General features: G+C 48.4%; 1 protein-coding gene across 1 annotated transcript in view; it reads right to left on the bottom strand.

Annotated features, from left to right (window-relative positions):
- Positions 1–770: 770 nt before the first annotated feature.
- Positions 771–14,442, bottom strand: part of LOC143507646 (intermembrane lipid transfer protein VPS13B-like) — a 21,827-nt gene continuing 8,155 nt past the window's right edge. The window contains exons 2-9 of the mRNA XM_076996578.1: positions 8,602–8,769; positions 7,821–8,002; positions 7,347–7,518; positions 5,214–5,511; positions 2,839–2,920; positions 2,537–2,659; positions 1,987–2,124; positions 771–1,079 (exon numbers count right to left, since the gene is read on the bottom strand). Of these exons, the coding sequence (XP_076852693.1) occupies positions 801–1,079; positions 1,987–2,124; positions 2,537–2,659; positions 2,839–2,920; positions 5,214–5,511; positions 7,347–7,518; positions 7,821–8,002; positions 8,602–8,769 (1,442 nt within the window). The 3' untranslated portion in view covers positions 771–800. The remainder of the gene's footprint in view (positions 1,080–1,986; positions 2,125–2,536; positions 2,660–2,838; positions 2,921–5,213; positions 5,512–7,346; positions 7,519–7,820; positions 8,003–8,601; positions 8,770–14,442) is intronic.

Here is a 14,442-nt window from a genome sequence, read left to right on the forward strand (position 1 = left end):
TTTGTGAGTGTGGAACTGCAGGGCTCAGATTCCCACTTGATTGGAGAGATTAAAAGTGCAGTGGGCAGGATCACTTCCTCTTCCCACTCAGATTAGAGTTAATATCAAACATCTGGGGCAGGCTGGGGGAAATTAGCTGGGATTAACGGAATTAGAGGCCCCCTGGATCACTTCTCGCCTGTTACCGCGGGCATTACTGCGAGGTGAAGTCAGCGCAGAGGCTGCGACCCCATTTCGGGTTCCGTTTGTGAAGCCGGGTGGCAGATCGTGTCGGACGCGTCTCACATTCCTACAGGAACGTGTAATTTCAGTTGCACTGGAAGAGGTGGAGAGTGACACTTCCTCACAGCTCAGAAATGATCCTGACAGCTGAGATGGACACTATCTGTGTTTTCTTTACATTTAGATAATTATGCGAAGTTTGGTGGGTGGGGAGGGGCACACTTAGAACAAACTAGAGGAGAGGGGTGAGGGGGACGCCAATGAAGGGCTCGGATGTACACTGATTTAGTCACACCGCACTGTCTCTGGCCCTGGGGAGAATGTGTGAACCTGGGTAATTGAAAGATAACAAAATGGTTCAGAGAGCATGATAGTGATACACCAAAACACATCAGTTGAGATGTTCCGACGTGAGAAGAAGTGTTTAGAGCAGCAGAAGTCAAGCGAATATTAACGGGGGTGGGGTGGTTGGGGAAGAGGGAGGGGGAGAGAGAGAGAGAGAGAGAGAGAGAGAGAGAGAAAGAGACCTGCACAGGTGTCAGTGGGGTGAGACAGGTGTGACATGACAGACATGAATCTCAGGCCAGGAGTGTCACTGTGCCACTCACACACACTCTCTCTCTCTCACACACAAAAGACCTCTTGTCTGACAAACACCCATGACAGGTAGAGAAGAAAAGGAACAGAGTAGACGAGGCAGAAAAAAGAGAGGAAGGCAGAGAGCTGAAGGATGAGTAAACAGCCAAGGAAGGGGGGCGGGGGCCAGTACCTTTCCCACTGGCCGTCTCCATTGTGTAGAGGTAATCCAGGTAGAAGGCCCCGAAGCGCTGTAGGCCTGCGCTCTCGCTGTACGTCTCCTAACACACACAGGGCAAAGCAGGTCATCAGGACAATGGTCAGGCCTCTCTCTCTCACACACACACACACACACACACACACACACACTGTGTGGGAGTGAGAGTGGAGCCAGAACTCAGGAGGTGAAGGGCTCCACGGGTCTCTTGGTAAAGATAACGCTGCTTCACTAACGTAACAGAGCAGGTCTGCAGGCTAATTCACTAACTAAACCACTTGTAGGCTAATCACTTTAACCGGCTAGCAGGCTAATCAGCTAAGCAGCAAACACGGTAGTCAGCTAACCGGCTAGCTGGATCAGGTATCAGGTATTTAGCTAACAGTTTTACTGGTTAACCAATTAACAGGGTACATATAAGGAATCACCCTGTAAACCCAAGAAACCTCGTTTATACACGTTTAGTCTAACCCTTACCCCAAACTCCAAACCTCACAGATCCTGTTGTTTATTAACCAACACACCTAATTAGACAACATAACCATCCCTGTTCATATTCCTCACACAATGCTATTATCTGGTAGAAACCATATAAAGCCTGAAGAGCCAGGCCACTCAGGAGCCATGTGTGAACCCCCGTGTGGAGGTGTGGAGGTGTGGATGAAGGGATGGAGATGGGGATACACAGGGAGGTGAAGAAGGTGTTTGGGAATGAGGTGGAGACAGTGTGTGAACAGGAGTGTGATAAGAAGACAGGAGAGGAGTGATTAATTAAGCAGAGTGATCCCTACAGCACACACCCTCTCTGAATGAAGCTCTCTACTGCCCTCCGTCTGTACGCACACACACATATACAGAACGCTCTTAAACGCTACACAAACGTGACTGATGTATTCTGAGGGATGTTTCTGGGGAACCATAAAAACGTGGAGGAGCTGAATGACGATGGTGAGCGCGAGGTGTGCTGATACCTTGTGGAGGTCTCCGTCGAGTATGAACTCGGCTCGCACGCCGTTGTTTTCGGGGCTACGGTAGTCAAAGAGTGAGTTGGTCAGGTAGGTCATCCCTTTAGAGCTCAGACTGTCCCCACAGCGGAAAAACACCGCATCCTGCAGACGCCCACACACACACAGGCCCACACCATACATGGGACAGGACCACATTATGCACACGCAATACATATGATTGTTTGTTCTATTACATTATACGGTTTATCAGTTCATTCATACAACATTGAGATGTTTAGCACGTGGGGGTTTATGGGGCTTGTGTGTATACTGGGGTGTGTGTGGGAAATCATTGTAAACTAAGGGTGTGTGTGTGTTTGTGGATAGGAAGTCAGTGCTGTGTGTGTGAGACATTACGAGGCAAGTGTGTATGGGTGGGGTGTGTGTGTGTGTGTGTGTGTGTGTGTGTGTGTGTGTGTATGGGTGGTGTGTGTGTGTGTGTGTGTGTGTGTGTGTGTGTGTGTGTGTGTGTGTGTGTGTGTGGGTGGGGTGTGTGTGTTCTTGGGTCCATTACATCCTCTATTCTGCCAAGGTTCTCCTCAAAGTCCCGAACTCCCATAATGCTTTTCAGACACAGAGCCCGGCAGCCGACTACCCCGATCTGGCAGTCAAAAAATGTCTCCCCCATCATCAGAGCCTGAGAGAGAGAGAGAGAGAGAGAGAGAGAGAGAGAGAGGGAGGGAGAGAGAGAGAGAGACAGATGAGACACCATGATTAACTGGCAGAGCATCAGAGAAACAGGACAGAGAAATAGGAGAGGAGAGAGAGGTGAGAGGTGAAAGGTGAGAGGTGAGAGGGGAAGGATGTGTTGTTTACCTCCACAGTGATGCCCTCCTGCTCCACACACAACACCTCCCTGGACTTCACTTTCTGTGGGCTGTAGTAACTGCTCTCAGAACTGCCTTTCTGTTAGCTGTGGGTCATGAGAGAGAGACAGAAAAAGAGAGAGACACACAAAGAGAGAGAGGTAGGGTGGGTTTTGTGTAACACACAGAACTGACAGAAAAACTTAAAGCCAATGGAGAGAAGCATCCAGAAATGTGTATCAGAAGGTTGCTACACTACCTTCACACAGGCATCACCCAATCATCTTGACACTAAAGTCTTAATGGACAGAGATCCATCATCTAACCTCAACCCAGAGACCACTGACCGCCTCTGAGCTACAACGGTGTGCTAAACTCAGACAGGTCAGATCACGTTATTCCCACACTGCACAGTCTGACTGCCACCCTGTCCTGGCCTACGTCCCGTCTCACGGAGAGCTGTGAGAGGGAGGAATGAGCAGAGAGGAGAGGGCAGAGAGGAGAGGGCAGGAGAAGGAGCAGGAGAAGGAGCAGGAGAAGGAGCAGGAGAAGGAGCAGGAGAAGGAGCAGGAGAAGGAGCAGGAGAAGGAGCACTAAACTAACCAAACAATGAAACTCTGCCAGAATCTCTTAAAAACCCAATCATCGGGGTTTAAAATAGTATGGTTAGTAAGAAGCCAAGCAGCCCACAAATGTTGTGTGTGTGGACCCCCATCTTCTGGGTTCAGCAGGGTCAGCAGGGCTGTGGGACTCGGGCCTCACGAACCGCAAACTGGGACAGTGACTCCTCAAAGCAGGACAAACTGTGACTTTGATTAACGGGGATCAATTACTAGTGAGGAGAAGAAATGCTTTGATTTAAAGAAAAGGAAGAGAGTAAGCTCCGGCCGGGGGGGGGGGGGTCCTGAGCGGCCGGCCAGCATCACTACCCTACAGCTGCAGCAGGAACACCACACACATGGTCCACACGGACTAAACGCAGACAGAGTCCAGCCACACAGGCGGGGAATGTTTTCAACATTAGAGAAGTGTGAGGGCATGTAACACACACACACACACTCACACAGTCTCACACACACAGTCACACACACACAGTCTCACACACACACACACACACACACACACACACACACACAGTCTCACACACACACAGTCTCACACACACAGTCTCACACACACACAGTCTCACACACACACACAGTCTCACACACACACACAGTCTCACACACACACACAGTCTCACACACACACACACACACACACACACACACACACACACACACACACACACACACACACACACACACACACACCACACACACACACAGTATGGGTGAGCAGGCAGCAGGGGTATGAGTGGGAGGTACATGAGAAAGTGAGACAGTGTTAATTCAGACTCACAGCGCTGAGCCTACTAAGTCCAGATCTGAGCCCAGAAAGCTGAAGCACACATATATAAACCAGCTCATGTAAAGCGTATCACCTCAGTGATTTATATAAACCAGCTCATGTAAAGCGTATCACCTCAGTGATTTATATAAACCAGCTCATGTAAAGCGTATCACCTCAGTGATTTATATAAACCAGCTCATGTAAAGCGTATCACCTCAGTGATTTATATAAACCAGCTCATGTAAAGCGTATCACCTCAGTGATTTATATAAACCAGCTCATGTAAAGCGTATCACCTCAGTGATTTATATAAACCAGCTCATGTAAAGCGTATCACCTCAGTGATTTATATAAACCAGCTCATGTAAAGCGTATCACCTCAGTGATTTATATAAACCAGCTCATATAAACCGTATCACCTCAGTGATTTATATAAACCAGCTCATGTAAAGCGTATCACCTCAGTGATTTATATAAACCAGCTCATGTAAAGCGTATCACCTCAGTGATTTATATAAACCAGCTCATGTAAACCGTATCACCTCAGTGATTTATATAAACCAGCTCATGTAAAGCGTATCACCTCAGTGATTTATATAAACCAGCTCATGTAAAGCGTATCACCTCAGTGATTTATATAAACCAGCTCATGTAAAGCGTATCACCTCAGTGATTTATATAAGCCAGCTCATGTAAAGCGTATCACCTCAGTGATTTATATAAGCCAGCTCATGTAAAGCGTATCACCTCAGTGATTTATATAAGCCAGCTCATGTAAAGCGTATCACCTCAGTGATTTATATAAGCCAGCTCATGTAAAGCGTATCACCTCAGTGATTTATATAAGCCAGCTCATGTAAAGCGTATCACCTCAGTGATTTATATAAGCCAGCTCATGTAAAGCGTATCACCTCAGTGATTTATATAAACCAGCTCATGTAAAGCGTATCACCTCAGTGATTTATATAAACCAGCTCATGTAAAGCGTATCACCTCAGTGAGCTGCTGGTGTGTGTTCTTACCTTGAACGTGACTATAGCTTTGGTGCAGTACAAGCCCACAGACACTATAGGTTCTCTGAAGGAGGGCTGCGTTGAGCTGGGGGTCCCGCCCTCCTCCTTCTCCATGAAGAAGTCCTCCTCCCCGTCCTCCCTGTCTGGGCTGACTAAGGCTGGGACGAACGACCAGGCCCACGACACCCAGCCCTGCTCCTCATCCTCCGTCTGCATGTACTGCTCTGTGATTGGATAGGGAGTTGGAGCGGCTGGGTCAACTCCTTCACCAGCCACACCTGGAGAGGAGAGGAGAGGAGAGGAGGAGAGGAGAGGAGAGGAGAGGAGGAGAGGGGAGGGGAGGGGAGGGGAGGAGAGGAGAGGAGGAGAGGGGAGGGGATGAGAGGAGAGGAGGAGAGGAGGAGAGGGAGGAGAGGAGAGGGGAGGAGAGGAGAGAGGGGAGGGGAGGGGAGGGAGAGGAGGAGAGGGGAGGGGAGGAGAGGGGAGGAGAGAGGGAGGGAGGGAGGGGGAGGAGAGGGGAGGGGAGGGGAGGAGAGGGGAGGAGAGGAGGGGAGGGGAGGGGAGGGAGAGGGGAGAGGAGGAGAGGGAGAGGAGGAGAGGGGAGGAGAGGAGAGGAGGAGAGGGAGGGGATGAGGAGGAGGAGGAGAGGAGAGGAGGAGAGGGGAGGGAGGAGGAGAGGAGAGGAGGAGGAGAGGAGAGGGGAGGAGAGGAGAGGAGGAGAGGAGAGGAGAGGAAGAGAGGAGGAGGAGAGGAGAGGAGAGGAGAGGAGAGGAATGTCACCAGGTTGGAATGTTTAATCCTGCAGCAGATGGCATGAAAACATCATTTAGTGAGGTCGGGGTTGAGGAATCCCAGTGAAAATGACATATGAATTCAATCCCTGTCCCTGCTCTCAGGAGGCCTGAAGGGCAGAGTGAAGCGTTTCCCTCCTGCTCTTCGAGGTATTACCTCTGAGTACTAAGCAAGGCCACGTGCAGTCGGTCTATAGGTTTTGAGCGGCGGACTGCTTCAATTCCTCAGTGGTCTGGAGTAGTGAGGGGCCAAACTGGAGCATGTGCTGGGTTATGCCACAGTAGCAGACCTACACCAGCAGGAGGCTGAACTAGGAGTCACAGGAGGTGCAGAGGATGTGGTATGTGGTGCGGGTGTGTATGCTGACGTGCGTGCGTGTGTGTGTGTGTGTGTGCTCAGACAGCCCCCGTCTGGGGTATGTGGGGTGTATGTAGCTTTCAGCTGTCACAGTGTGTTGTGTTTCAGGTGTGTGTCCATGTACATGTGCGTGTGTGTGTGTGTGTGTAGATGTACAGTGAAGCTTGTAGTTAACAGCCAGTGTGCAGGTACAAGTACAGGGCTCTGGGTGCTCTCTGATGAGTTAGTTCTCAGGCAAACCAGTAGGTGTCCCTGCATGTTAGAAAGAGAGACTCACCTGTGCAGACATCCTAACACTACATTCTATTCTCACACATCTTTGCTGCTCTCTCTCTCTCTCTCTCTCATGCACACACACACACACACACTCTTTAGACTGATACAGTGATACAAAAGGACAGAATGATAAATTCATTAAAACTCTTTACTAGCCACATTGACATAAAGATGAAACTGAGCGACCTTGAGGACCCTGTGGTTTAGCAAAAAAAAATGATTCACGTCACTCATTTTCCCCATTAGAAACAAATATAATCCATCATCCCAGACATGTTTGGTGTCCAGCATCTCAGTTTTTCCTTTCAGACTGGAGGAGTGATTGTGATGCTGCTGTCAAGTACTGGGAGACGTGACCCGAAGCCTTTAAACACATGTTCAGATCTTCACACAGCCAGTTCTCTGGAGAGAAGAACGGCAGACGTGACTTTCTCTCTAAAAATGGATCAAGCGTTTCCCCAAATAACGTGTTACTCAGTCGGGGTAACCAGAGTGAGAAGGCAGAGCTGTACCTGAAACATTATATTAGTTACTAATAGTATAATGTCATTTCAAGCAAGAATTATAAAATAATCAGGTTGCCAAATCAGCCTGGTAACAGACTACGTTCCTGCATAGCCGGTGTGTTTTTTAACATAAACGTCCACGTCCAGATAGGCGCTGGATACCGCACGCTGGACGCGGTCACCTGGGACGTTGAGTGTTGTCTCGGGGACGGAGGTACTCTCGTCTCGCTCCTGCTCGCTGTGCACACCGAACTCCCCGTAGTACAACGACACGGCCAACTCCAGCACACGCACAAACATGGGCAGCTGCTGGTCCGTCAGAGACAGCTTCAGACTCTCTACCATCGTCTGGATCTGCCGCGCAAACACACACACACACACAGAGACAAGCACACATCAAGGCAATAGGATTAATAATAATGAATATGATAATAACAACAATAATGATACAACTTTTAAGCAAATGCCCACGAGCGTATTGCATGACAGGAGAAGAGACATGAGAGTCAAACAGGGGCCAGGAACCTTCCTTAAACCAATCCCATCATACACAGCTAGCTACATTCAGTCTGTTCACCAGTGTGAGCCTGCTAAACCAGAGGAAGTGTGGGCCGATCTCCACAGAAGAGGGAGAAGGACCCAGGGGAGCTTCTCACTTTGATCACGGCTGGGATTTTGGAGTTGATGTTGTGGTGTGTGAAGTGCAGGCGGGTGGTGAAGGAGCACTTGTAGAGCAGAGGCTCCTGATACACCTCGATCTTCCCACTGGCGTTCCGCTTGTCCAAACACACCGTGCAGTCGGCAAAATTGATCACCTTCCTCAAGACCAGCTCAGGAGCTGCGGGGGGGTTGAAGGAGAAGAAGGAGGATGACTGCAGTAAATCAAACTCCTCTACAGCCGTACGGGCGCTAGAGGCTTTAACCCACTACAGAACCACTTAGAGCTTAAGCACTAGCACTTTAACAGTGTGTGTGTGTGTGTGTGTGTAGAGGGGGAGGCAGCAGCTTAAATAACTACAGTAGTGACTCTATAGTAGTGTATCCATGCTGTGCAGAGTATCAGTAGGAGGGAGTCAGACATGTTGTTGTGTTCAGAATGGGAGTCTGTCCCCCACTTCAGGAGCGGGAGGAGGTCAAACCCCCAACGGCGTGGCCTTCTCCAGACACTCCGTTCAGCTTAGACTGCAACACTCACACTAACCCACACAACTGATCCCAAACCAGTGCTTCTTCATCCCAGTTTGAGTGGCAGTGCGTTTTGTAGAAATGTAATTCTGTTTCGTGAGCTGGACTGACCTGCAGAGTACAGGGTCCACAGCGACTGGAAACCAGTACGACAGGGAACCAGTGCTCAGCTATGTATAACATTAATGTGAAAGCTGAACTCTGTTTCATGTGCAGATGGAGTTCTGTCTGCGGAGTGACTGGTTGACTCACTGGAGATGTCCATGAAGGCCCGGTCCCACAGCTCATCCACCGTGTAGCACTCAGCAGACGTGATGTTCACCGACAACACAATGTCGTCTTCCACGTACTTCAGAATCAGGTTATTCACCACGATGTTGACATTATTGATGACACGGCGGATTAGACTCTGAACGTAGCCTGCAGTGAGAGAGACAGGCAGACAGACAGACATGAGTGTGCTGTAGACAGATATGATGATTATTCTCCGTAAATTGCGGGTGTAGGCAACACAATAAAAGACTTTCAGAAGCATTTATTTTTTCACGAGTAGCACAGTTCTAGTGTTCCTGCTTCACTGCACTGGGGCCAGCTCTTTCTTATCTGACATGTGTAACTGACCAATACGACTACAGCGAGTAACTCTCCAACGGGCCTGCTGGCACGGACCACAGGTTCTCCTGCGTGGACGCTCCCACCAGTTTGAGATGTGCTGCGTCCCGCAGGGTAACGTGGCCTCCTGCGTGCACCTCGTCCCCGCGGTCTTACGACGCCGTACTAACTTGCGGTCCCCGCTCAGGACCAGAAGCTCCAGAGGAAACGTGCATGGTAAGGTCATTACTCACCACAGCACCATTGCACTCCAAATATCACAGTCCAGGGACTTTCAGCAGTAAAATATGAAAATATATGGCAGTAAATGGTCCCGACCACAGGACCAATGGCATTATTCATCCTTCTCATGCACACTTTAACTCACTCCCTCCCACTTTGCCATATAAAACTTTTATGCTTTTTCCTTGTTGTCCAACTTAAATGTTTGTCTTCCTGTAAGTGTGCAAGCAGCCGCGTGTGACCGCATCGTAATTAAGGCGGCCAGGGGCCACGCAGATGAGCTGCTCGTTTATGAGGCCAGATCCTCGTCGTTCCTCCGGAGAAGGAAGAAAGAGGCAGAGGAGACTAGAGTCTCAGCGGGCGCAGTCTGAGACTCAGGAGAGACCCTGACCGGCAACAGCAGTCTGCTGGAAATAAAGCTCCAACGTCCCCCACACACCCCCACCCCATCCAATGTTCTGGAAGGGCTTCTAACGCCAAGTGCCTGGGGGAGATTGTTCAACACTGGGGCATGTTTGCTGTGTATGTACGCCTATAAGGCTGGTATGCACCCTTCTGGTGGGTGTGGGCATGATTTTGAGCGAGTGTGTGAGTGTGTGTGTTGCGTGCGTGCATGGTAGTGTAATGTAGTGTGTTAGTGCCAGGCGTCAGGGTCAGTCAGCAGTGCTCCCCACCTGCACCGCCGCTCATAAACCCAGTTCTACCCCCCTGCTAGTGTCCTTCTGGATCCAATTCACCCACATTCCCTCCACCCGCACCCCTCCTCTCCACACCCACCCCCACCCTCTATAAAGTCATGCCACTGCACCACCTGTGCTCGGATCAGGGGGCAAGAGCTGCTCAAAGCCGCTCAGCCATAAAACGGCTGGAAAAACCAGCGGCTTTATGTTCTGCTGGAGCCCGCGGGCCTCCACCGTGCCACGGCACAGGAAAGAAACCCAATAGCAGCCCGGCTGGCCTCCTCCTGGAGAGGGAGAGTGTTAGCAGTCATTAGTGGCGGGAGGAAACACGGGGTGGAGCAGCCTGGTGAGAGCACAATAATCACACTGTGTGTTTGTCCCTGGGTTCATTCTTAATTTTACGATTATTATTATTTTGAATAGACCCGGGGTGGGGTGTGGCAGGAACAACTGCTGATGTAAAGGCACTGTACTCAGATCGGTGCTGGAGATCCAGAGCCTCCCACTGTACTCAGATCAGTGCTGGAGATCCAGTGCCTTCCACTGTACTCAGATCAGTGCTGGACAGCCAGTGCCTCCCACTGTACTCAGATCAGTGCTGGAGATCCAGTGCCTCCCACTGTACTCAGATCAGTGCTGGACAGCCAGTGCCTCCCACTGTGCTTAAGCTCTTCACGTGGGGGAAAGTGATACGTATGACAACCAGAGTTGTAAGGGTTTTTTTCTTCTTCATGTGTGGCTATGACTAAACCCTAGTAATCCCACAAACACGCACACACACACCCTCTTATGAAACAAGATGAATACATAATTAGATCGTAACTCCAAGCTACAGTTGGTTTCAGTAGCAGTTTCTAAATTATCTCAATTGAATTCCTATGTGGCATTAAGCATACTTCTGGAATGTACATTAAAAAAACTCATAAAAAATCACTCAAACATTTTGCATGCCAGGATGCCTGTGGCGTTCCAAGTTGTGCACTTGTATGAGTGTAAAGGCACTGACTGTGATGTTTTAAAAGCCAAATAAAAATATATTTGGGGGGGGGGATAACTAAATCAAAGTCAAACAAATTAAAGAAATGAGTAAAATGTTCAGAGCTGCATTGTGTACTGTGAATCAGCAATCTGCCGCAGTGAATTAGTGATGACTAGATTTGGTGAACCAACAAGAGCCCAAAGGTAAAGTAGAAAGACCAGCCTCGCACAGACCATACGGAGACTACCCCTTTCACACAGACCATACGGAGACTACCCTTTCACACAGACCATACGGAGACTACCCCTTTCACACAGACCATACAGAGACTACCACCTTCACACAGACCATACGGAGACTACCCCTTTCACGCAGACCATACGGAGACTACCCCTTTTGCGCAGACCATACGGAGACTACCCCTTTCACACAGACCATACGGAGACTACCCCTTTCACACAGACCATACGGAGACTACCACCTTCACACAGACCATACGGAGACTACCACCTTCACACAGACCATACGGAGACTACCCCTTTCACACAGACCATACGGAGACTATCACCTACACACAGACCATATGGAGACTATCACCTTTCACACAGACCATATGGAGACTACCACCTTCACACAGACCATACGGGGACTGCCCCTTTCACACAGACCATACGGAGACTACCCCTTTCACACAGACCATACGGAGACTACCCCTTTCACACAGACCATACGGAGACTACCCCCCTTTCACACAGACCATACGGAGACTACCCCCCTTTCACACAGACCATACGGAGACTATTACCTTCACGCAGACCATACGGAGACTACCACCTTCACCCAGACCATACGGAGACTATCACCTTCACGCAGACCATACGGAGACTACCACCTTCACGCAGACCATACGGAGACTACCACCTTCACGCAGACCATACGGAGACTATCACCTTCACGCAGACCATACGGGGACTATCACCTTCACGCAGACCATACGGGGACTTTCACACAGACCATACGGAGACTACCCCTTTCACACAGACCATACAGAGACTACCCCTTTCACACAGACCATACGGAGACTACCCCTTTCACACAGACCATACGGAGACTACCCCCTTTCACACAGACCATACGGAGATTACACCTTTCACACAGACCATACGGAGACTACCCCTTTCACACAGACCATACGGAGACTACCCCTTTCACGCAGACCATACGGAGACTATCACCTTCACGCAGACCACACGGAGACTATCACCTTCACGCAGACCATACGGAGACTACCCCTTTCACACAGACCTTACGGGGACTGCCCCTTTCACACAGACCATACGGGGACTGCCCCATTCATGCAGACCGTATGAGGACTACCACCTTCACACAGACCATACAGAGACTACCCTTTCACACAGACCATATGGGGACTACACCCTTTCACACAGACCATATGGGGACTACACCCTTTCACGCAGACTATACGGGGACTATCACCTTCATGGAGACCGTATGAGGACTACCACCTTCAGGAAGACCGAACTGGGACTGCCCCCTTCAGGAAGACTGCTCTTCTCCAAAAACCAGCTACACTGTTACTCTCAAACCACAGAGCACACAATGCAAACACTTTATACAGGATGGCCAGGATACATAAATGTATCTGTTGAAAGTACGAAGCAAGATGCATCTTTTCCTCTGTGGCCGGGTCCGACAAAAATGATATTTACATGTTTTTAAGGCCTGTGGCATTGGGATCTGGTCGAGAGACACATGCAAAACACGTAACTGTTTAAAACTCCAAACTCATAAAACCTACACGCAGATTTAATGTGACTAGCACAGAAATATCCCACAGTAAATTTCATAAAGGTGGATTGGCATCATATTTTACTGCTTGCTTGATATGTGGCACTACTGCATTTTGTTCACATTTGTATTTGATAATGATAATGGAATTACGCTCTGCAAAAGATCCTACCTGAACCTGTTTGGCAGGAAACGTCCTGGTGCACAACTGATGTGGACTGGAAGAGTTTTATTGGTCATCAACCAAATTCTGTACATATCCTTACGCAAATGAAAAATGTACTTTGAGTCAACATGACAGCAAGCTGCTGCACTTCCTTGAGCAGGATCTCAGAAACCATTTCCATAAATTCAATGTCACACATTTTGAAGTTTGGAATGTGGTCCAGCAATCAGTTATCTAACAATGAAAGCTGCTTAACATAAAACTGTAACCACCAAAGGTGATGGTAATAATAATACAGCCAACATTACATAATCACACAAATTATTTGGTCAAACGTAATTAAAAGAAAGTGTTAACGAAATACAATGTTAAAAAGTTTATGCACAGAGAACGCAGAATGACTTGCCTCCAAGTTCTTTTTATTTCCAAACTGAGGTGCTTTAAAGTCATGCACAGGAGCTGGTAATGAATGAGGGGCAGGAGCTGATTTTATTAACGCAGGAGTACTCTGCTAAATGGTGTGGCCCAGGGGCAGCATGTAAATAAACAGAAGAGGGCCCATTAGTGATCCCTGAGGACTACACGTGCAACAGTAGCAATATCTGATACCAACAGCTAAATGTCAGGAAATGACTGTGTGGTAATTTACTGCATCAGACCTACTCCAGGTCATAAGCTAAATCGCTCGTAACTTTCTGGGTATCACATTAAGACTGTTGCACCAACTAATTGCAAGCTGAAATTTCCTGGCATAAAATATACACCTAGATAGGAGCAGGCAGAGTCTATACCTAACAGAGTCTATGGTAACAATCATAGCAATCCTTTAGGCTGTCTAGATATAATGACCCTTTTTAAATTATGTTGCTTAGAGATTATTCTTGTTTTATGTGAACCATATACTTTATCTCACTCTCACTGTTTTGCTCTGTATTTGATAGGCTAAGACAATTGGAAATGGCAGATTAGCTTTCTACAGCTAGGCATCAGACCTAAACCCCTCTGAAAAACAGCAACAATAAGTTTGCCAATTGTGACTGTTTTAGTTAAGCCCTATAGGAGGCAACCAGCCATTTGAGATAATACCTATAACCTGTAGATCAATCATACTGTATAGTTATTCATATTGTATAGAAGCTGGACTGAAAAGATTCAACAGTAATGTTACTAGCTACCAAAGCTTGTAGCCGTGCAACATACGACCCTTTGTAACATGTTAGCTAGGAAGGAGAGATCAGGGTGAATAATTCTTCACTGAGGGTCAAGGCAAAGGGTTCTGAGGAATGGCAGCACTTTTAAGACTCGTAAAAGTCAGAACAGAGCCAGAAACCACTGAAGCTGCTGAGAGGCCAGACAGGAGAGGGAATTCAATTTGGAATCAAATGAAGGCATTTTAGGTGAAAAGACTGTCAAGAGCTAGAAGGATACTGGATACTGAAAGAAAGTGGAGGGAAATGCTGGCATTTGGGTAACATCTGTGAAGCATTAATACTGAGCATCAAGTCTGGTATGGTATTGGCAAGGTTGTATGTGTCAGGCTGGTACACGGTAACAGATAGGGTGTAGAATAACTGTTGGCCTAAAATAAGGCTGGTCAGTTTATAAAAAGGGATCAGTGTGACAAA

The sequence above is a fragment of the Brachyhypopomus gauderio genome, unplaced genomic scaffold (assembly GCF_052324685.1).
Source record: "Brachyhypopomus gauderio isolate BG-103 unplaced genomic scaffold, BGAUD_0.2 sc709, whole genome shotgun sequence".
Taxonomy (NCBI): Eukaryota; Metazoa; Chordata; class Actinopteri; order Gymnotiformes; family Hypopomidae; genus Brachyhypopomus; species Brachyhypopomus gauderio.